Below are 20,272 nucleotides of genomic sequence, written 5' to 3'. Positions count from 1 at the left end.
TTTAAAAAATGAGTCAAACACATCAGGTAGAGATAATGTGATTTTTTTTGTTACCATCTTAGTGGAGGAAGTGAAAAAGAGGGTAAAAGCGTTGTGTAAACAGCACAGTGTCCAGCATACAGAGTACATGATGGTTACAGGCATGCCAGGCAGTCCCACACTAGTATCTACAGACCCGGTCAGGATGTAGTCACAGCGCGGAGGACGCAGCTCAGGCTCACCGACATCTTTTATGTTCCGCGTGCAAGCCAGAGCCCACGGCTGGACAAGTTTACGAAAAGGAAACGAGTAAAAAAAAAAAAAGTCCCCTTATCCGATAGAAGTGGACTGAGCCAGAAACTGAAGAGCAACAAAATCTACTTCCAGATGAGCGAAAACAGATTCCATGCATTGCTTTTCCTTTTGGACATGAACCAAATGTGTATTCACAGGTGAAAATCCAGAACTTGACAACTGATCACACCAGTGAAATCTGAGTGAAAACATTAGACCTAAAGAAAACTGGTTGTTGAGGAGTGCTGCAATGTTTGCACTTGGTCATTTTTCATAGAAACTAACAGTTTGATTTAAAGAAAAACAGGGAGTAAAAGCATACAATCAGACCCGGGCCTGTGCTGGAAGTGAAATAGATCACTCAAAGAGACACACAAATAAATAGATTTTTATATATATCTTAACCTGCTCATCTGATCATGTTGCAGCTGAAGGGTTTATGACTACATGTGTGATAGTTGGAACTCTAAAGCAAAACTGAAACTGCTTATGTTTCCTCCCTAGTTTTCCACCTGAAACTGATCCAAGGTCAGCAGGCACCTCAAAAGTTTAAACGACCAGACGTTCAACTCACAACACTGTAAACACACGCTTCAGTTTGTCGGGACAGCAGACAGACACACAACTCCATTTAATGATTTAAGAAAAAAAAATAGTTTAAAATGCAACTTCAACACTGACTTAAGGAAAATACTGCTGTTATCCATTTTATTTAGCTTTCTTCTACCATTTTCTTACCACTGAAAGAAATAAAACATTTGTACTTTCCATTAGGCTTCAATTACAATTTCCTCTTTCAGAAGAGAAGAAGATGGCTGTATTTGGTGGGAGAAATTAAAAATAAAAATGAAGAGAGACCAACAACCACTTAGTGGCAGCTTTTCCCACTAGAAGATAGAAGATACTGCAGGATCTGCAGTCAGACCAAGGCTGCCCTCTCAGTTCTCACTAAAGCTTTGCAGCGATGTCGACGTGAAGCGAAAGTTAGCCCTGCTGCGGAGGATGAGGAGAGCTCAGAGAAGGCCTGGCGAGGCCTCGGCTACGATGAAACGGTCACCGGGTTGAGAGAATCGTTCCGGCTGTAGAACTTGGAGAAGGCCTCTTCGAGAACGCACGCGAGCCGCGGCTGATCGCCCTGCAACGGCAAAAGGACAAAGTGAGAAGGATTCCAGCTGGGATTTCTACGGAGAATCAGATCCTCTCTGCTCACCTCGCTGATGAATCCCAGCTGGACGAGCTCGACGGCCAGCTCCTGAACATTCTCATCTGTGCAAAAGAATAAAAGCAATCACTAATTAAAGTTGTTTTTTTTTTTTTTAATGAAACATGATATAGGTGCATCGATAACAGTGGCTTGTTTCCTGTCACTACCAACTTCTCTAAGTTCATTTGACTAGAAAGTCTGGTTCGTTTGGCGGGGGTTTGAATGTAATCAAACTCTGATGCTACCTGGACCGGAGACAAGGCATTCTGGGTAAAATCAACCAAAACAAATACGCAAGTGTAATGCTTGCAGGAGAAATGGCTCATAGTCTTTTATCAAACAATCCGACAAACGCTAAAATTTGACATCACTAGATCTTTGTTTACATTTTGTGAAGGCAGTTGGGCTCTATGTCTTCTTCAGATGGTTTTGTGTTTTTCCTCGGGTGGTTTTTGGTGCAGCGCCACCACAGGTAAGAGAGGGAACATGTTTTTTTTTTTAAAGGGTTTGGTTAATTTGACACTGTGAACTGCAACAGCTAAAAATGCAACTAAACATGTTGCAACTCTGGTCTCCAATTGAACCAAGCTTACCAGACTATCAGGTATAAATTTAGAAGAAATAAAAAAATATCTGCAGCTAAAATAAACCAAAATCTTAACTGTTCGATGACTGTGCAAGCACCCAAATTATTTTTAAACCATAGAATAACCACATCAAGAAAATGTACTCAAGTCTTACTTACTTGGTAATAAATCACAGCTCAAGTGCCTGTTCAGTTTATCCTCAAGTTTCAACAACAACGTCAGCTGTAAGAAAAACAAAACAAGTCAATATAATTTGAGCACAAAAATTTTTCCCCAACATTCAGAAGCAGAATAATTGCCCCTCGACTAAAACATACGTGATGCTTGGTGCCCTCATCAACAGGCTCGATGTTACACTGCATCTGGAGAACCTGAAATGAAAACGTGTTTGAGACTTATTACATATTTCTGCCATGAAATAATTAGAGCACAGTAAGACGACAATCCATGTCCAGACAACTTGTTTTTTTAGAGAATAATGTGTCAAATTGGTTTGTTCAGGGTAATGAACAAACCTGAACATTACCCTGAACAAACCAATTTGATTCAGATATTTTCACTATACCCTAACTCTGACTTCTCCCTGTTAATGGTGTCCCCCAAAGAAATTTTAAAAAAGTGAATCTGATGCATTAGAAGGTGTCTGAGGACTGCAGTTCCCACCTTTCTGGTCTCAACCTCTGCAGGCTCAGGTGTCGGGGATTTGACTGAAGGCGGGACGATGGGCGATTTAACGGCTTCTTGCTGAGGCTGCTGTGGACGGGGCATCCCGAAAGCAGTCAGCGGATAAATCCCATTCCTGATAACAGGAAGTAAAAAAGAACTTTGATTTTAATCAGTAAACATCAGACAATAACTGTATTTAATCATGTTTTCCAGTTTATTGAAATTTTTGATTGAACAGTGGAGAAGAGTCAAAGTAACACTTCGAAGAACAGTGTTAGTTCTCAGAAATCATTCCTTGAAATGTATTATCATAAATCAAAATATCACACCAAGAATTTTTTAATGTTGACAGTATGTAATCCCAAAAGAAAGACCATATTATGAACCCAGAGATGTAAATATGTTCGCAAATGTTGATCCACAAATTCAAACGGTTGCTTTAAGACATTGGAAATAACTTCACCGTCACTTTTTTCAACCAACTGAAAACTAAAGTGTCTTAGAAATTAGATTAGCAAAATAAATCTGCTATTACCTCACATCCTCCAGAAACTTGTCCAGTTCTAATGCAGGAAACTGGGAGAGTCTAATAAGAAGGGGAAAAAACAAATATAACTTGTGGTGTTTGTAGCTACATCTGCATATTATACACATGATTCTGTCTGTAATCAAATCAAAATAGTCAAAAATTGCAATCAACTAATTTCTGAAGTGAAAGGCTTACTTCATCTGAACTCCGTTCTTGGTTTCAACGATGACCAGGTTGGGGTCCATGTTCTTTGTCATCTCCTCTAGAGCGTTTTCTGGAATCATATCTGGAGAAACAAAACGTAAATCTGTCAATGCTTCCATCTTCAGCTTTCTAGAAAGCTTTCTAGAAAGAAAGCTGAAGATGGAAGAAGGCTTGAAATTTGTCTTCAGCTGATTCACAAACTAAAAAACAGCTCTGATTGCATTTCCAGAACTTCCTGAAGGCTCCAATCTGCTCTGATTTTCCAACTAATTGTCAGACACTTCATATTTAGTCTGGAATGGGAAAATTGATATAAGAATTTTCTATGTTCTTTGATAAATTGTATGTTTCATGCTCATTTTATACATTTTCAACACATTTTAAAGGAACTGGTTATGCTAATTGATCACGCTCTGAGCTCATGGTCGAGTCGTGGGCAGGGAAGTAGCATTCTGATTGGCTAACCAGTCTGGGAGAGGGGAAATGGCCATTTCCTTCTTTCATTCGAGGATGTTTGGTAATGAGTATAAAGGCAGAAAAGTCCCATTGTTCAGTAGAGTCTGCTGTGGGTTTTGTCCCAATTACGTGATGCTATAGCTCTGCCCGGACTGGGGAAAATTTAAAAATAAAGTTTAAAATCTGTACTGAAGAATGTTTAGGAGCTACGTTCATTGTCATTATTGCAACAAAGTCAATATCATTGAATCTTTTCATGTATAGCAAAAAATACTATATTACTATATGGACATTTGGTCCTCATATTTAACAAAAAAGTGCTGAGAATGCAACAATACAGATTTCTTTCAACACTCCGCCAATCTTTGACACAAATTCTGAAGGTTTAATTCCTGCTCAGCGCTAACAGATTTACAGCTGAGCAGCTTCAGACTCCAACAGCAGGAAATGTTTTGTAACCCAGAAAGTGCAAATAAGCAACTTAAAAAAAAACCTTAATAACAATGTAAACAGATAACACAGTTTGAGTGTGTGTGCTGACGTACGTTGGTGGCTGACGATGCAGTGTGCGGCTAGCAGCTTGAGTAAGGGCACCTCAAACAAGGCGGGATGGAACAGCAGCTCCTTGGCTGTGGGTCTTTTGCTCGGGTCGACCTCCAGACACTTCTGGATGAATTCCTAAAAATGTGAGAAAGGTGGAAAATAATCAGATGGAGAGTTTGTGCTCCGATGGCTGATTGAGATCTTAAGCTGCGGTTGATTCTTCACTGACCCGCTGCAGCGGGTCTTCTAGGGACTGAATGGCACTGTTTATGGCTTCTTGGGACACATACGACGAATCTCCATTACTCTGGATTTCCAAAACAGCCATCTGACAAAATGATTGGGCAAAAAAGGAGCATAAATCAGAGTTCATACACTTCAAGTTTTCAATGTTATCTTGTATAAGTGTACTAGTTTACCACGGCACATTTTATGTTTTAAAATAGCTCTCTTATATACACCCTATGAATCTGACTGGTCTGAGAAAGTTACAAAAAATATCTAAAAACATTCTCGCTAAGTTTTCTAGCATTTAGTAAATAGAAATAATTGTGGTAATTCTAACTAACCTAAAATGAAAAGAGCATTTAAGGATTTCAAGACCCGTACGAACCCAAAATACAAAACATAAGTGAACAGTGTACTGCTCTCGCTAATAGTCATTATGTAAAAGGAAAACACTGAAAAGAAAGAATTGAAGACATGAATCTCACTGCCTCTCACCTCTAAGGCGCACATTCCGAAGGAATAAATATCCACCGCTGTGGTAACATTGGCAACAGCTGGAAGCAGAAAAGGGTAAAGTCATATGAGAGAAAGAAAACAGTACAGAGCTGCCCGACATTATTTTGAACTCGGCAGGATCTTGCCTCCATATTCTGGAGCGAAGAAGTGGAGGCACTTCTGCTCCTCCCGGCAGGTTTTCACATGGTTATTGATGGTGTCGGGGGCAACTGGAAGAGACAAAAGGAGAACACTTTGTCAACGGTATCTGTAGAGATACACAGACCTGGACTTGAGCTTATAAAACTGATCGTATCAATTCCAGAAAATGTGAGACGAGGCTCACCTGAGCCGATCTTGATGAGGCCGTTGTGCTGGATGAAGATGGTGTCGCAGGTGAGGTTGCCGTGGATGATGGCAGGTTCACAGGAGTGCAAGTAACTGGAGGCAACACACAATAGTAACAATGACTTCTATACAAGTTGCTACCTTAATAAACACCTAAACTCAGATTGAGATCGATATTCTATTCATGTTTATGTTACACTACATTAAGAAAATGCTGAGCTGACTTATCAAAGTTATAGCTCCTTGTAAAGATTTGTTCAGAAATCATTTTATTTGATGATTAGCATCTAATTACTGCTAACTAACCTGAGGGCAGACAGTATCTGCGTACACCAGCGCTTCCAGGCCTGTCAGAAAGCAAAAAGGTTAACAGAAATCAATTCTTGGCTAAAGTACGTTTAAAACTAAAACAAAAACAACCCGAGTTATAAAGCCAATTTCAAAGTTGAGGAATTCGAACATTTCGCGATGCAATCAAACTTTTCAGACCTTTTCATTCATGGTTTTGTGGTTTTTCTTTGTCTTTTTCAGAAACTGCTTGAGACTGCCTGATGACATGTACTCAGTGATGAAAATTACCTGTAAAATATATATATATATATCAATCAAAATGAAGACTAACATTTTGTCCATGTGGTTTAAAAAAGTAGTAGTGACATGTTTTCATACCCTGGCTCTGTTTTCCTTCACATCTGCCCAGTACTTGTGGAACTTCACAATATTCAAGTGTTCCAGCTGGATTAAATTGTCAAACACAGCTTTCACCTTTTCCTGTGATAAAAAAAAGAGGAAAAAGTTACTTTTAAGTACAAAGTCAAGTTGTTTAAAAAAAAAAAAAAAAGATAAGATGACTACACTCGTTTTATTCCCTGTCATTTTTCACTGAATCAGTCTTGGTGCAAGAATGAAATGCACTTCTGCTGCTCTTAGTGATGCTGCATTCAATTTGCAGTCTTACACTGAACACCCTCAAAGACAAAATTCCAACTTTAAGTGTCTGAGGTCTTTAACCCAATCTAAAAATTAACTGGAAATCAGCCTTATCGTGTGACCAGAAGGTTGGGAACCCAAACCTTTCAACCAATTTTCCCCGTCAGTGAACGCACCATAACTAGAGACCGGATCTTTCACTGGAAAAATGTGATCGGCACTCTGAAGGACGGAGTGCCTGTCACAGTTAAGTGTAATTTCTGAAACGCTAACACATAACTGAATTAATAAAGCCGTACAGCAACATCTTCTATAAACAGTAACAAGTCCTACTATTTTAAACTTGGATGCTTTTCAACGCATTTTACCTCCTGCAGTTTGAAGTTCTTCCTTTCTGAGAACATGACTTCATTCCACACCACCTCAACCCCTTCCTCTGTGTCCATGGCCAAGTAAGCATTATCGATCCCAGGCACATTACGCTGATTCACCTTTAATGAGGGAAAGAAAAACGATTAGAGCACCAGTATGTGAGTCATTGAATCCCAGTTAATTATCAATATTATAGTAATTACAAGAGACTATAACCCAAATTTAAAATGAACAGTAAAATGTGGTAAACAGACAAAACTCTATCTGATCTGGTTTAGTCTCTTGATTAAACCAGATCATAAACATAATTTTTCACATTATGTGACAAGGATTAAACCAGTACAGAAAATGGATGGATGGTCAAAGAAGAGGCTGTATAATGACAAATAGCAATGCAGACACTTTATACAAGAAAATACACTTGTAAAAAAAGAGATACCGTTTAATGTGGTGCACTTCTGCATTTTGAAGCACAAAATATGTAATAAACTATCATCTGTTTGCAATCCTTTGTTTTAATAATTCAGATACCTCTGTGCCATAACTTAATGCAGAACAGCAGCTCTGTAGCTGCTTTTGTCACGTCAAATTCTTTGAGTTCTCTATTATCAACAGTTTGATCAGTTCCAGGTGAGGTATTTAGCTCCAATTCCCAACAAATCCCATCTCCATTTCAAAGACAAACTTCCAAGTTTCGGAAAAACTTAAATGAAGACACTCAGTCACACGTACCTCTTCCCTGCGCTTCTGCCAGCGTCCACACGGGCTTTCCTCCAAAATCTCTGACTCATCCTCGCTCTCCTCTTCCTCGTCCTCCGTGGCAGCAGCGGGAGGAGGCTGGGTCACCGTGGACACCGGCGGCGACACGGACGCCACCGCTTGGCCTGCGGGAGCAGCTGCCCCCGAGTCCGGCTTCGTCTCCTGGGCAGGATCCGGGGCCTGTCTGCTCTCTCCCTCAGACATCTTCTCCCCTGTCAGGCCCAACAGCCTGCTGCATAAAACAGAAGCCACAACATAAACACGTTAATTAAATAGCCTAAAGAAGAGAATGACAAGTAGTTTATTAAGACAGCAGCAACAGAGGAAGTTGGCGTTAATTATCTGGCTTTAACAGACAAACGTATCTCAAACAAAAGTGAACATACTTTATGAAGAAGCACTTGCCTGTAAAAAACGACGAAATTGACGATTGCAGCTCCAGTTTATCAGAGTCCCACTGCTACAGACCAATCTTGGCAGAATGTTAAGTCCTATTAGCTTTAAATCTCAGGTTCCTCAACGGAGACACAGCTAGCCCTGGCGCTGCTAGCTCCTTGGTTGTGGTCAGTTACGAACTTAAGAGCAGAAAACTACCTCTTAGTTTGCAGCAACGTTCAAAGCGGATTGTTTTTGTTTTCTGAAAACGTATATTAACGATTTGACTTTCTCGAGCTACCAAGCAAGCTCGTTGCTAACGAGCAACGGTTCCAGCAGCCCAACGCCCCTTTGCTGCCTCTCAAGACTCCAGCCTGCTAATGTGAGCTCTGAAAATAGATCCTGCTGTTGGTTTTGAGAAAACGACACAACACTGCAGCACAACTAATCGCGTTTACTGGTTGTTGACATCATAACAGCTCACAAAACAGCGATGTGAAACACAGAAAAGGCAGTTAACTGTGTCAGATAGTGCTTCTTCGGACACAACGGCTGACGACTTGAGAGCTAGCTGCAACATTTAGCTACTTATGATGGCGACAACTTCCAGATGCACACTGCACTAACGAACTGCGGCTGGTTGCCAGGTAAAACTCTTATTATCCCCCTTTATTGCCTTCCAAGGAAGGCGGAACGAAAATTGGAGTCTCTATAATAATGACTCTTTCGGTTTTTCTAATCCTCTTTTGTACATTTACCAACTTTTTGCATACAGATCCTTTCCTCATTTTTTTGTAAAATAGCTCTATCAAATTGGATAGAGAACAGCCTTTGAATATTCGATCCTGTTCTGTTTTTGTAACCTTGAGCAGGTTTTTCCCCCCAGAATTCCCCTGTATTTATCAGACTCCATATTCACATCAACTCTTGCCGATCATCTTCCCTATTTTAGTTTAAAAAAAAACAGACCCACAGCATATTGCTTCCTCCCTAAAGTTTTACTCTGATGTTCAATGTTAGTTTTCTTTCTTTTTTTTTGTATTTACATTTCCTTCTTTCACATGTTTGCTGCATTAAAAACTTCAAACAGATCTTCTTATTATTCTCTTTAAACAATGGTTCTCTTCTTGCCACTTTAATTGAGGATCATCTGAAATGCCATCTGAAGCCGTAATTTGATCAGAAATTCTACAGAACATTAATACTAACGAGAGACACATATAATGCAAACTACAGCATCATCACGGTGTGGGAAAAATGTGAAGATTGTGTGGTAAATCTTTTGTCTTTTGATTTCTGTATTTTTTTTTTCCTTTTATGCTTACTCCTTAACTTTTAAGCCACAACTTATTTAGGGTCGTTTGTTTGTTAGATTGTTTTAAAAAACAAAAAAATAAGCTCAAACTGTTTTGTGTGTGTGTGTGTGTGTGTGTGTGTGTGCGCGCGCGCGCTCGCGCGCGTGGTTGAGATACTTCAAATTACGACGGTGTAAAAATAAGGATTTTTCTCAAATCTGGCAACCTCGTCCTCAACCGCCCTGTGTTTGTATTTGTTATGGACACTGGCTGAGCGCAAATTCAACCAATCAAAAAGAGATAAATCATGATTGGTTGGTTTTTTGCGACAGAAAAAGAGGTAAAATATATTTTATTCCACTAGGGGTCCCTATTGCTACCATTCAATAAACGTAACTACCTTTTCCACTTAGATTGTTTTTTGTCTGTGGAGAAGACTGATGGTAGCAGATATGTAATTTCTTTTTTTAATACATATTCTTAATCAGATATCAAGCTGTTAGTGTTTGTTGTAATTTTGATTTATTATGCAAATATTCCAGAATAATATTGCAGAATAAATCTAAATTCCCATCATATTATTAAAATCTAGCTACAAAACATGGCTTTCAGGGGGAATCTATGAATTTGAGTATATACTTAACTTCATATTTCATTCTACGCTGTTCATCTGACAGCTACACTGTTAACTTTGGATATTGAGAACCACTGAGAAGCCTCCCCCCCTTCTTAAAAAGGTTTATATTTAGGTGCAGCTACTCCAGGGGCACTACTAGTGTGTTAGTGTGCCCACGGAAGCAGTGATAACTCTTGCTTTAGAAAAGAAAGGAACTAAAAGTGATTAGTTTAGGACAATACAGGAAGTTTCTCAGGGTTATTTTGCAACTTGACTTGTTTCAGCAAAGAAAAGCCCCAAACTTGCAGTAGAGACAGTGGAGGGTTAGATGATGGAGGACAGGAACCATCCAGAGAAGGAACCTGTGGTTGAAGAAACAAAGGTGAAAGTGCTTCGTGACACTGAGGCGTCACTGGAGGCTGATGGCAACGTTGACTACGGGATCACAGGAGCAAACTCCATCTACTCTGCCATTCTCAGCAGAAACGAGGCCGTCAAAGATGCAAAGCGCCTGAAGACCTTTTTGGAGCTGAGGGATAAATATGTGACAAAGCATGTTCTTTTTGAGGACCCTCTCTTCCCTGCAAACGACTCCTCACTTTTTTACAGCCAGAAGCCCAAAATGAAGTTCGAGTGGAAGCGTCCCTCAGTGAGTACCCTTCTCGGTTTTTGTCAGATGCTTCAGGATATGTTGCACATAACGAAGTAGAGGCTTTAAGTTGTTTATAAAAGCTCTCCACAACAAACCCTGCATATCTCAACACCTCCACTGCAGCATATGCGCGAAGCATTTGGTTGACGTGGCAGCAATGAGATGCAAGTGCATACTTGTGGGTTATCACCTTCCAGTCACACTCAGTAGACTAACACTGGAAAATGTGAAGGCAAAGTTGTCTTGCATAGTTTTCTGAGACACACATGAGTTTGAGATTTGTCTTTGACCCCATGTAACCTTTTGTAGCAGGTGCGACAGGAGCATTTGGCAGAAACTAGCATCATTTGAGACACTTCCCTGCCAACATACTGACACAGATGTGCACACTAAAAACAAACACAGACATTGCAGAATCCTTATCTAAGACCCTAGCTTACAGCATTAAACACCCTTGAAAACTGTGGTTAAAAAAGAAAACGTCCAAAACTTAAGGAACGCTGCAACGGAAGGTCAAACATATAGCAGAGTACACTCACTGTAGTAGAATAATCTCACACTGAAAGAAAATGTTACTGAAGCTTTCTTCAATTTATGCTTTACTTTTGTAAGCTGACCAGAATTTCTGGTTCTTTTTGTTAGTAATCATTGATTTTTTGTTTTCTTGGTGAATAAATATAAATTCACAGAAAGAAGAAAAAACAAGCTTTAACTCTCACTGTTAAATATTGCAAAAAAGAATATCATCTTGGGATCATAAGTTCTCTATAGCAACCATATGATGCAAATTAAAGTTAGCATGTGAAGTTCTTTGAACTCTTCTGTTTAAAGTTTAAAGTGGTGGAGGATCTGTGATGCTGTGGGCCTGTTTCTCTTTCAAACGTCCTGGGAATGTTGTCAGAATAAAAAGCCTCATGAGTACTTTAACATAACAACTGCCTGAAGTCAAAACGTGCTTCAAGGTCAAACAATATTTTTTTGACAAAAGTAGTTTTCAGCATGGATGTTTGGTAATTTATGTAAAATTGTGTCTCATATTGTCACAGATGACTCTATTTGGAGTGTGATTTCTGCACGATCACAGATCATTTATGCAGCTTGAGGCATTTGGCTGAGATTAGTGACACAAGAATCCCTTCCGGGGGGGTCAGCAGTGGAGCAAGCTCTAATTTAAGAACATGACTCCAGCTTTTTAGGCCTCTATGTTGGTAGCTCATGTGCACAGGATTTCAGAGTTTACCTGACTTAATAAATCCATTGTTTTCATTTGCATTTTCTTACCTTTAAATGCACCTTAAAGTGGTTTAAAGGGCCAATTTTGAGTCAAAAAAATATAAATTAATTTAATATATTACATTATTAATGTTTAGCTTTTTGCACTGTTGCTGTTAAATCTAAGTAGACTTTTGATAGTTGACTGTATGTAACAGCTTTTTTAACTTCCAGGAAATCTGTGAAGATCCCCAGTTCATTGTCGATGGAGCCAACAGAACCGACATCTGCCAAGGAACTCTGGGTAATTTTTAAGTTGGTCCTGCTTTTACAGACAACGTTGCTTACTGCTTTTCAAAACTGCAGCATAACCCCAGCCCAGAGCAGTCTAGAATATTATATAATTATAAAATATTTTAAAGATTTAAGATTAAAAAAAAAATCTAAAAATGCACCGGTTTTTATCTTTCATCTATAATATTTTATCATTAATTTTCCATATTTACAGCTTTTTGTGGCTTATTGTGGCTCTTTATCATTAATATGATAAAGAGGTCAGTTTCCTTGTTTTATGTCTCTAACCAATTCTGTGTCTGCATTTTAAACTTTATTTAACTGGGCATGGGTAAAGTAGCAAACAAAATTCTAAAGTTTCAAAAATTACTTTCACAAATATAATATCAAAGTTGCTTTGAGAGTGGGATAATTCAGTTTTGAGAAGACTTGGTGTTTAAGAATGGTCGCACAGGTTGAAAAGCAGCAAAATGTCCCTTTACAACGATTCCTAAATGAGGCAAACGCTGCGAAGCTTCTGATCACGTCACCATCAAGAGGTTGATTTTATACAGACAAAATGACCCATCGACAACTAATGGAGCAACTTTCATTGTAACTGTTGAGGAGCACCTGCTGCAATGTGGCTCGAAGTCAAATGTTTGCTTGGAATAAACCCACAGCTATCATAGATCATGAATCTGTTGGCAGGGGACTGCTGGCTGCTCGCCGCCATCGCCTGCCTGACTCTGAACGAGAATCTGCTGTACAGAGTGATTCCTCCAGACCAGAGCTTCACTGAAAATTACGCCGGAATCTTCCACTTTCAGGTTTCATAGTGCTGATGCAAGGTGGAGCTGAAAATGAAAGTCTGTGGTACTGTTGTTAAATACTGTCACCTTCCTAAAATAATGGCCTACGTCAATGTTTGTACAGATGAGGACAAATACTGTTATTTGGCTGTAATACGCAGCATTTTTGGAGAAAACTGAATATGGTATATAAGCACAAACACTTCATACTATTAAGCACGGTGGTGAAAGATTATTATTCTGGAAAAACAGCACTAGTTAGTGTCAGTGGTAATGTTTTAAAATGCAAGGACCTCAAATTCAGTGACCCAATAAATTAAAATACACTTAAAATGTGTGCTTAGAAAGAACAGATTCACAAAAAAACAATGTATGGAAGTTTTTGATTTCATACATACCTTTGTAAATACTATGATGATGTACCATAGATTACATGTTACTTTATCTAAATTTTCACAAGCCACTGTAAAAGAAAAATTAATGCTGAGGATACTGATAAGAGAGTCCCATAACTCCATGCAGATGAAACGCTTGATTCATTTTCTTAAGGAAATATTTTAAAATATACTATAGAGATAGTCATTGGCAGTTTTAAGTGGTAATGTTTAAATTTACTCTCACACAAAGGTGACATTTTTCTCTCACTTAGTTCTGGCGTTATGGTGAATGGATTGATGTGGTTGTGGATGACCGCATCCCCACCTGCAACAACCAGCTGGTTTTCACCAAATCTTTCAGAAAGAACGAATTCTGGAGTGCTTTGTTGGAAAAAGCGTATGCCAAGTAAGGAACGTCTGTCTACGAGGTTCAGTCACAACCTACTTGTTTAAAAGCATATTTATAATACATTATTTCCTGGGGATTAGATGTAAAAAGCTTTTATGACGGAAAGCAGAAAACCAAATGTCTAATCAAGATGTACACATTTTGGCATGTAACCACGAAACATCTCATGTTCCCTGAGTTGGCTGCAGAAGCTGTGATAAAAGCCTTTGAGATGAGACATGTCAGCAATGCATCAGGAATGATTGACCTCTCTCTCAGGTTGCATGGATCTTATGAGGCACTGAAAGGGGGAAACACGTTGGAAGCCATGGAGGATTTCACAGGTGGAGTCACTGAGTTTTTTGAGCTGTCCGAGGCACCTGCTGATCTCTTCACCATCATGAGGAAGGCGCTGGAGAGGGGCTCGCTGATGGGCTGCTCCATAGATGTAAGTGTTGGAGAAAACACTCCATATTTACTACTAAAAGGAGTAAAAAATGCAGTAAAGATGTATTTTTCTCCCGAAAGAAGAATAAGCGGGCCTTCTGTCAGCTGATGAACATTTCACAATTGGTCTGAATCACTTTGACCTGCCTTGTTGCAAATAAATTTTACTAAAAAAGTATATCTTTGTTTTGAAATGTCTGCCAGGTTTCCTCCACCAAAGAAATGGAGACCCAGACTGACCAAGGGCTGGTCAGGGGTCATGCCTACTCCATCATCGGCCTGGAAGAGGTGCAACAGAAATTTCATTTGAATGCAGACTTATGCATCCTGGGAGTAGAAGACGTTTCTAATGTGAAATGGGATGTGGTGTTTTCTCAGTGTGACGAAGCCTCAAAGGACTCCAGAATCCGCCTGATTCGTCTACGCAACCCCTGGGGATTTGTGCTCTGGAAGGGTCGCTGGAGTGCCAAGTAAGATGTGAAACTGCCACATGGCTTCTGCAAACTAATTTAAAATCAAGAATGAAAGAATAATTGCATATTAAATCTGTAAAGTCTACTGATCAATCTGCTGATCTTCATCATAGTTCAGACGAGTGGTCGACTATTTCCACTGCAGACAGGGAGAACTTGAAAAAACAGACGGTGGAGACAAGTGAATTCTGGTGAGCGAAAATGCTGGAGCTGCTTCGTTATCACAGCCTTTCCTCTTTAAATGCAACCACAACATATGAAAGGCTGGATTTGCTGGTTTGATCCTTTAAAGTAATGTTTATTCACAATAATTACTGGCAGAAATTGCTCTCATCTTATTATGATGTGATTAAGCTCTCCTTACAAGCTTTCTTTTTGGTCTTTTTTTTTTTTACCAGGATGTCCTTTGATGACTTCAAGAAGACTTTCACCAAGCTTGAGATGTGCAACCTCACCCCCGACGGACTGCAGGGCGACGAACGGATGACCTGGACAGTTTCGGTCAATGAAGGTCGCTGGGTGAGAGGCAGCTCTGCTGGTGGCTGCAGAAACTTCCCAGGTTTGCTCTTTGAATGAACACATTTTTTATTAAACTTTAAAAAAAAAAATCTAGTTTAATATAATAATTTCTCCACAGACACATTTTGGACAAACCCTCAGTATCGGCTTGAGCTGTATGAGGAGGACGACGACCCAGAGGACGGGCAGGTGGCCTGCACTGTTGTTATAGCCCTGATGCAAAAGGGTCGTCGGATGCAGCGCCATAAAGGAGCAAAATTCCTTACCATTGGATTTTCTATCTACAAGGTTGTGTTTACATGACAAATTTATTCTCAACATCATTTGAAAACACTAAAAACTTTGTTTCAAGTCTAATTTTTGGTTTGTTCTGCAGGTGCCAGAGAAGGTACAGTATCCCCGTCTTCAAGAATCCCATCAGGACTTTCCCTTCTGAAGAAAACCGGTTGTGGTCAAACATACACTACATAGACCTTAAAAATGAACCCATGTCAATTTCTCTTAATTTATGTTTTAAGACTTAGAAAAATATTTGTAAACTTTCTTATGATGGCTTGTCAAACCTTAACCGTAACTCCAGCAAATAAACATGTAAATTTCTTAGCAAACCCATAAATTACCAATGTAATTTATAAGAAAAAAAGCAAACAAGTTAAGATATTTCTTATCTACTGTTATTTTCAAAAATAATTTATATTATTCATAACCTTAAAAGTCAACTTAAAACTTCACAGAAAAGGAAAAATGAGGGATTTTAAATAACTAATGCATCAGCATAATGAGAAGTTCAAAGTGTCCACTACCAATTTTACCAGTTTTTTATAACATTTTTGCTAATGCTTGTGGGTATTAGAGTATTTTCTCTCTTCTCTCAAATGTATTTATTCATTTTTTATTATTACAACCTTTGATGCAGAGTTTAGTCACATCTCAGGATTCTTTCAAATGTGCAGATGCAAGGCCAGAATCAACACCTGCAGAAGGACTTCTTCCTCTACACAGCCTCCACAGCTAAATGCAAGAGTTACATCAACCTGCGGGAGGTGTCGGAGCGTTTCCGACTGCCTCCGGGAGAGTACGCCATCATCCCCACGACCTTTGAACCCCATGAGGAGGGAGAGTTCATCCTCAGGGTCTTCTCTGAGAAGCAGAGCACATCTGAGTAAGTATCCCTGATGCTCCAGTTATTTGGAGGTCCAAAGTTAGGGATTCAAATGAAGAAAACAAATAAGAATGAACGTTGGTAATTAATGCCTGTGTTTTTCTTTCCATAGGGAAGTAGCGAGCACCATTGAAACCGATCAACTAGAGGTTTGCACACTGATGGCAGCTTTATAGTGGCTCATGTTGTAGCAGCTGAATTTTTTCTTTACATGTTTACAGAACTGTGTAAGAATCTATTTTATTAACTTTTCCAGTTATTGAGGGTTTGAAGGTTTAGAGATAGGTGACAGTTAAATGTTAAGGCCAATTGCTTTAGTAAAATTCAGAACTGTTTTATTGCACAAGGACTGAAAATATGCTGCTAAATCTGTATCAGAAATGAATAATATAGACAGACTGTACAATTAAAAACTAACCGAATAATAATATATTGTGCTACATAAGGACATTTCTGGAATAAAATGAAATTTAACTGTTAGCTGTGTCTTACATTTATCATTGCTATTCATTTTCTTGCCATTAATTTGTTTTCTAATCTAATTTTTTCTCTTCCTCCTTGTCCTTTAGCAAGACAAGAAAAAGAAGGTAATAATAGAATAAAGCTGAAATTCCTGGATTTTGAGCTAAATTTATTCGTAGTATGCATGTCTGTGAAAAAGTAGCCCCCACGCTCCTTCAGATCTTTTACTTTTAATTTTTGCTTAAATGTTTTGTCATTAAAGAAATGTTAATTTCAGACAAAGATAACTTAAGACATATATAAAATACAAATGACCACCAGTTTGTGACTGTTCACTTATCTTGCATTATTTAGCAAGATAAGGAATTAAAGCCCTCCAAAACAAGTCCTCCTTTGAACGGCTAAAACAATGGAGAATAGTCAAATTTCCTGACTTGAAACTGATTGAGAAGCTTTAAAAATGCTTTAGTCCAACTATTAAAGCATTTTTACTCTATTTAGTAGTTAAAATGCTCTATTAGTTAGAGTAATTGTTTTTTTTTACTTTCACTTGACAGCAGAGACCAATTACTCCTAGTGATGTTTCAAAATGGGAAAGACAAGAGAACATGCCATCCCAATTAGGTTCTTGATGTTCACCAGTAAGGACATGGCAAAAAGCTTACCTTGTTAGTGAAAACAACAGCTAAGGAAGTAATAACTCACTGTTGTTCAGGGTGAGATGTTAGCACTGCAATGAAAACTGAATTCATTTCAAGGTTTTTAAGACATCTTTTTTCCAGAGGTGCCAGTATTTATTTCGGTCACTATTATTATATCATGCAATTAACTCTTTGGTATTTTTTATGTCCTCTTTCATATTGGGGGTGTCACACACGCCAGCCTATTGTATTTGTATCAGACAGAGCTCAAGCCAACAAAGAAATTGAGCATGACGGCATTCAGGGGGAAAAGAGGAAGAAACCAAAGGTAACAAACTTTAATGTTTTAATGCATCTACGTGTGCAAAGGAAGTAAACTTTAAAATAATGTTTGTGAATTATTTTCTTCTCATCCGTTTGTTAGCGGAAACTGCTGCAAGCCGAGGAAGAGACTGAGGAAGAGAAAAAGTTCAGAGCCATTTACAAACAGATTGCAGGCGAGGTGTGTATGCAGGAATGAGGCAGATTTACAGAATCCATCATGTCTTGGCTGTTTAATTAGGTAAATATCTCCTCCCTCTCTCAGGACCTGGAGATCTGTGCAAATGAACTCAAGACGGTCATGAAGAACGTTCTTTCTAAACGTAAAGAGCTACTATTTGTTTACAGCACCAATGTAAAGCTTTTATATTCTGATCTTTGCTTTTTGTTTTTTTATTTTGTAGATAGTGAGATAAAGACAGAAGGCTTCAGTCTTGAGACGTGTCGAAGCATGATCGCTTTAATGGATGTATCCTTTAAAATGCTAAAAGCAGGAAGCTGTAAAAATAACCTGGAGGGCGTTTCCCTGCTGACTCGTGGATTCACAGTGAATTAATTCTCCATTTCAAAAAAGTTTTTGGGGAAATGTGGCTCAATCGGTCAGAGGGTTGAACAAGAATAAGACTTCGCAACATGATCGCACTTCCTCAAAAACAGGAAACTGTTATGAAAAACAGATTTTACTCCTTCAGTAATTTAGGTCAGAGAGAAGTTATTTTTCTGTAAGTGGCTTCATAAACTGTGTTTTGTGAATTAATATATGACTGCAAACTATTATTCTATTAATTTCAGGTTATTTTATCTATTACTGGAAGAAATAGATAAAAATCTATTTTAAGCATTTGACTTATTGAAAACACTAAAAACTGAACCTTTTAAGCTCTTTTTATATTTTACTTCCATAAACATTTTTTTAAGAAATTGACTATGGAATGTTTTAGTGTCTCAGCATTACTAAAATTATTTCTAAAAATGGTCTTGCATTTCCTTCACTAGAAACAAGAACCAGTTTTGTGAACTTATTTTTCTGTGACCAACTATTTCTCAGACTGATGGATCAGGCAAACTGAATTTCCAGGAATTCAAACACTTGTGGAAAAAGATAAAAGCATGGCAGGTAGGATACATTCAGCTCTGGTTTAATGTCTGGTGACGATGACTACTTTTGATCCAAATTTTTTTTTTTCCCAGCTCATCTTCAAGCAGTACGATCAAAACAAGTCCTGCTCCATCAGCAGCTTTGAGATGAGGAACGCCGTCAATGATGCTGGTGAGAAAGAAACCATTTAATCAGTTATAGATACTGAAATTCTAACTGTTTTTAAACTAAAGTTGTACGTCACTGGGCTTAAAAAAATGTTTCCGTCTGTGCAGGGTTTCACCTCAACAAACAGCTGTACGACATCATAGCCATGCGATACGCAGACGAACACCTCAACATTGACTTTGACAGCTACATCTGCTGTTTTGTGAGACTAGAGGGAATGTTCAGTGAGTCAAAAATTTCAACACTTAGTTCTTCATGTCACAGAAACCAAAAGAAAAAAAAACAAACCTTTTGCCTTTTTACCAAGGAAAAAAGTGAAAAATAACCAAATGACAAGAATCAATCTTTTTCATATTCCACATAGGAAGCGAAAGGTCACACTAATGCCATAAATCATAGCATGAGTTGAAAGATTATTTAAAGAAAGATCTGATTTGGCTTCATCTGTTTGTTTTTCAGGGGCCTTTAATGCCTTCGATAAAGACGGAGATGGAATAATTAAACTAAATGTCCTGGAGGTACGTTGCTGTGTTAATTTCTCTGGTTTACGTTGCGTTTAGTGTTTCACCTCTTTAAAACTTAAACCTGCATTTTGTAGAAATCAGTGAACTTTTCTTTTGGCACAACCCTCAGAGGATATTTGACTGCTGACAAAAATAACTTCTATTTAATAGCATTAGCAAGTTAAATATACATCTTATAAGCTTCACAACAGGCATTCTGTTCTGAGTTGGGAGTGGATATTACAGCAAGAATTTGTTTTTTTGTTTTGAATTTCTTAAACACTCAAATATTAAAAGAATCGGAAATATTTCACACACAAAATAATTCTTTCACTGGGTTTGCTGGTTTCCCTTTAAGTGGTTTGTTGTTTGGTTACAAAATATTACTAAAACAATTTTAGGATGCATCTAAATCTAATTTACAACTAATAAGAGTTTTAAATTTAGGATTAAATTATTTGGATGATTGTGAAATACCACAGAAAAAAGGTCAAATAAAATTTTTTGTATTTTCTTCCAGTGGCTTCAGCTGACGATGTATTCCTAGATGAAGATTACCTGGCGATCTACTGGATCACAGCTCATTCGAGTCACTAAATCATGTTTTTGTACTGTTTTTTGCCATTAAAGCAAGGTTTTGATGGCAAGTTTAATCTACATTGTGGCTTAAGCATTTAATTTTTGCTTATCAAAGTTTTAAATTTCATCTCAGGCTACAAAAATATTTGTAAAAGTGTCAACTTTAATTTTATAAATGTGAAAGAACCTGTTTGAGAAATCTTTCTGGAAACAATATTTAAAAGCATGAGGGAAAACATGTTTGTTTTGCTTTATTTCCGTACACAAACGGTACGAATTATGGAATACTTTCTTTCTTTCTGCA

General features: G+C 38.2%; 2 protein-coding genes across 3 annotated transcripts; one reads left to right on the top strand and one right to left on the bottom strand.

The window, feature by feature from the left end:
* Positions 1–27: 27 nt before the first annotated feature.
* Positions 28–8,603, bottom strand: nrbp1 (nuclear receptor binding protein 1). Of its 2 annotated transcripts, none has more exons than XM_055054234.1 (18): positions 8,000–8,603; positions 7,568–7,826; positions 6,832–6,954; positions 6,203–6,304; positions 6,023–6,112; positions 5,840–5,880; positions 5,532–5,626; positions 5,332–5,415; positions 5,186–5,244; positions 4,692–4,790; positions 4,465–4,597; positions 3,455–3,545; positions 3,266–3,316; positions 2,728–2,863; positions 2,382–2,435; positions 2,223–2,286; positions 1,484–1,539; positions 28–1,408 (listed from the first exon to the last, which is right to left on the bottom strand). In XM_055054234.1, exons 2-18 carry the CDS (start codon positions 7,796–7,798, stop codon positions 1,313–1,315), a joined length of 1,605 nt encoding a protein of 534 aa, XP_054910209.1. In that variant the 5' UTR covers positions 7,799–7,826; positions 8,000–8,603; the 3' UTR covers positions 28–1,312. The 2 variants fall into 2 exon arrangements, with proteins under 2 accessions (XP_054910209.1, XP_054910210.1); XM_055054235.1 differs by having other exon boundaries at positions 7,568–7,823.
* Positions 8,604–10,039: 1,436 nt separating this feature from the next.
* Positions 10,040–20,046, top strand: capn3b (calpain 3b). Its single transcript, XM_055054187.1, has 23 exons — positions 10,040–10,529; positions 11,979–12,048; positions 12,729–12,847; positions 13,479–13,612; positions 13,874–14,042; positions 14,246–14,329; positions 14,420–14,511; positions 14,628–14,705; positions 14,913–15,073; positions 15,152–15,321; positions 15,410–15,421; positions 15,987–16,195; positions 16,308–16,344; positions 16,765–16,782; positions 17,540–17,626; positions 17,723–17,800; positions 17,885–17,942; positions 18,024–18,088; positions 18,668–18,736; positions 18,811–18,889; positions 18,994–19,110; positions 19,346–19,404; positions 19,910–20,046. The coding sequence occupies exons 1-23, from the start codon at positions 10,209–10,211 to the stop codon at positions 19,934–19,936; spliced, it is 2,313 nt and encodes a 770-aa protein (XP_054910162.1). The 5' UTR covers positions 10,040–10,208; the 3' UTR covers positions 19,937–20,046.
* Positions 20,047–20,272: the final 226 nt, after the last annotated feature.

The sequence above is a fragment of the Poeciliopsis prolifica genome, unplaced genomic scaffold, assembly GCF_027474105.1.
Source record: "Poeciliopsis prolifica strain line A6 unplaced genomic scaffold, Auburn_PproV2 SCAFFOLD039, whole genome shotgun sequence".
Classification (NCBI taxonomy): domain Eukaryota; kingdom Metazoa; phylum Chordata; class Actinopteri; order Cyprinodontiformes; family Poeciliidae; genus Poeciliopsis; species Poeciliopsis prolifica.
The sequence above is the reverse complement of the archived record's forward strand: the minus strand, read 5'-3'. Positions and strand labels throughout refer to the sequence as shown.

What these genes read in the sequence shown, in the direction of transcription:
- nrbp1 (XM_055054234.1), bottom strand. Translation starts at nt 7,798, where the DNA reads ATGTCTGAGGGAGAGAGCAGACAGGCCCCGGATCCTGCCCAGGAGACG. An exon ending in CCTCATCAAGATCGGCTCAG is followed by an intron (nt 5,416 to 5,531) that starts GTGAGCCTCGTC and finishes TGTCTCTTCCAG; the next exon opens with TTGCCCCCGACACCATCAAT. An exon ending in AAGAACGGAGTTCAGATGAA is followed by an intron (nt 3,317 to 3,454) that starts GTAAGCCTTTCA and finishes CCTTCTTATTAG; the next exon opens with ACTCTCCCAGTTTCCTGCAT.
- capn3b (XM_055054187.1), top strand. Translation starts at nt 10,209, where the DNA reads ATGATGGAGGACAGGAACCATCCAGAGAAGGAACCTGTGGTTGAAGAA. An exon ending in AAAAGATAAAAGCATGGCAG is followed by an intron (nt 18,737 to 18,810) that starts GTAGGATACATT and finishes TTTTTTTCCCAG; the next exon opens with CTCATCTTCAAGCAGTACGA. An exon ending in GAACGCCGTCAATGATGCTG is followed by an intron (nt 18,890 to 18,993) that starts GTGAGAAAGAAA and finishes CCGTCTGTGCAG; the next exon opens with GGTTTCACCTCAACAAACAG.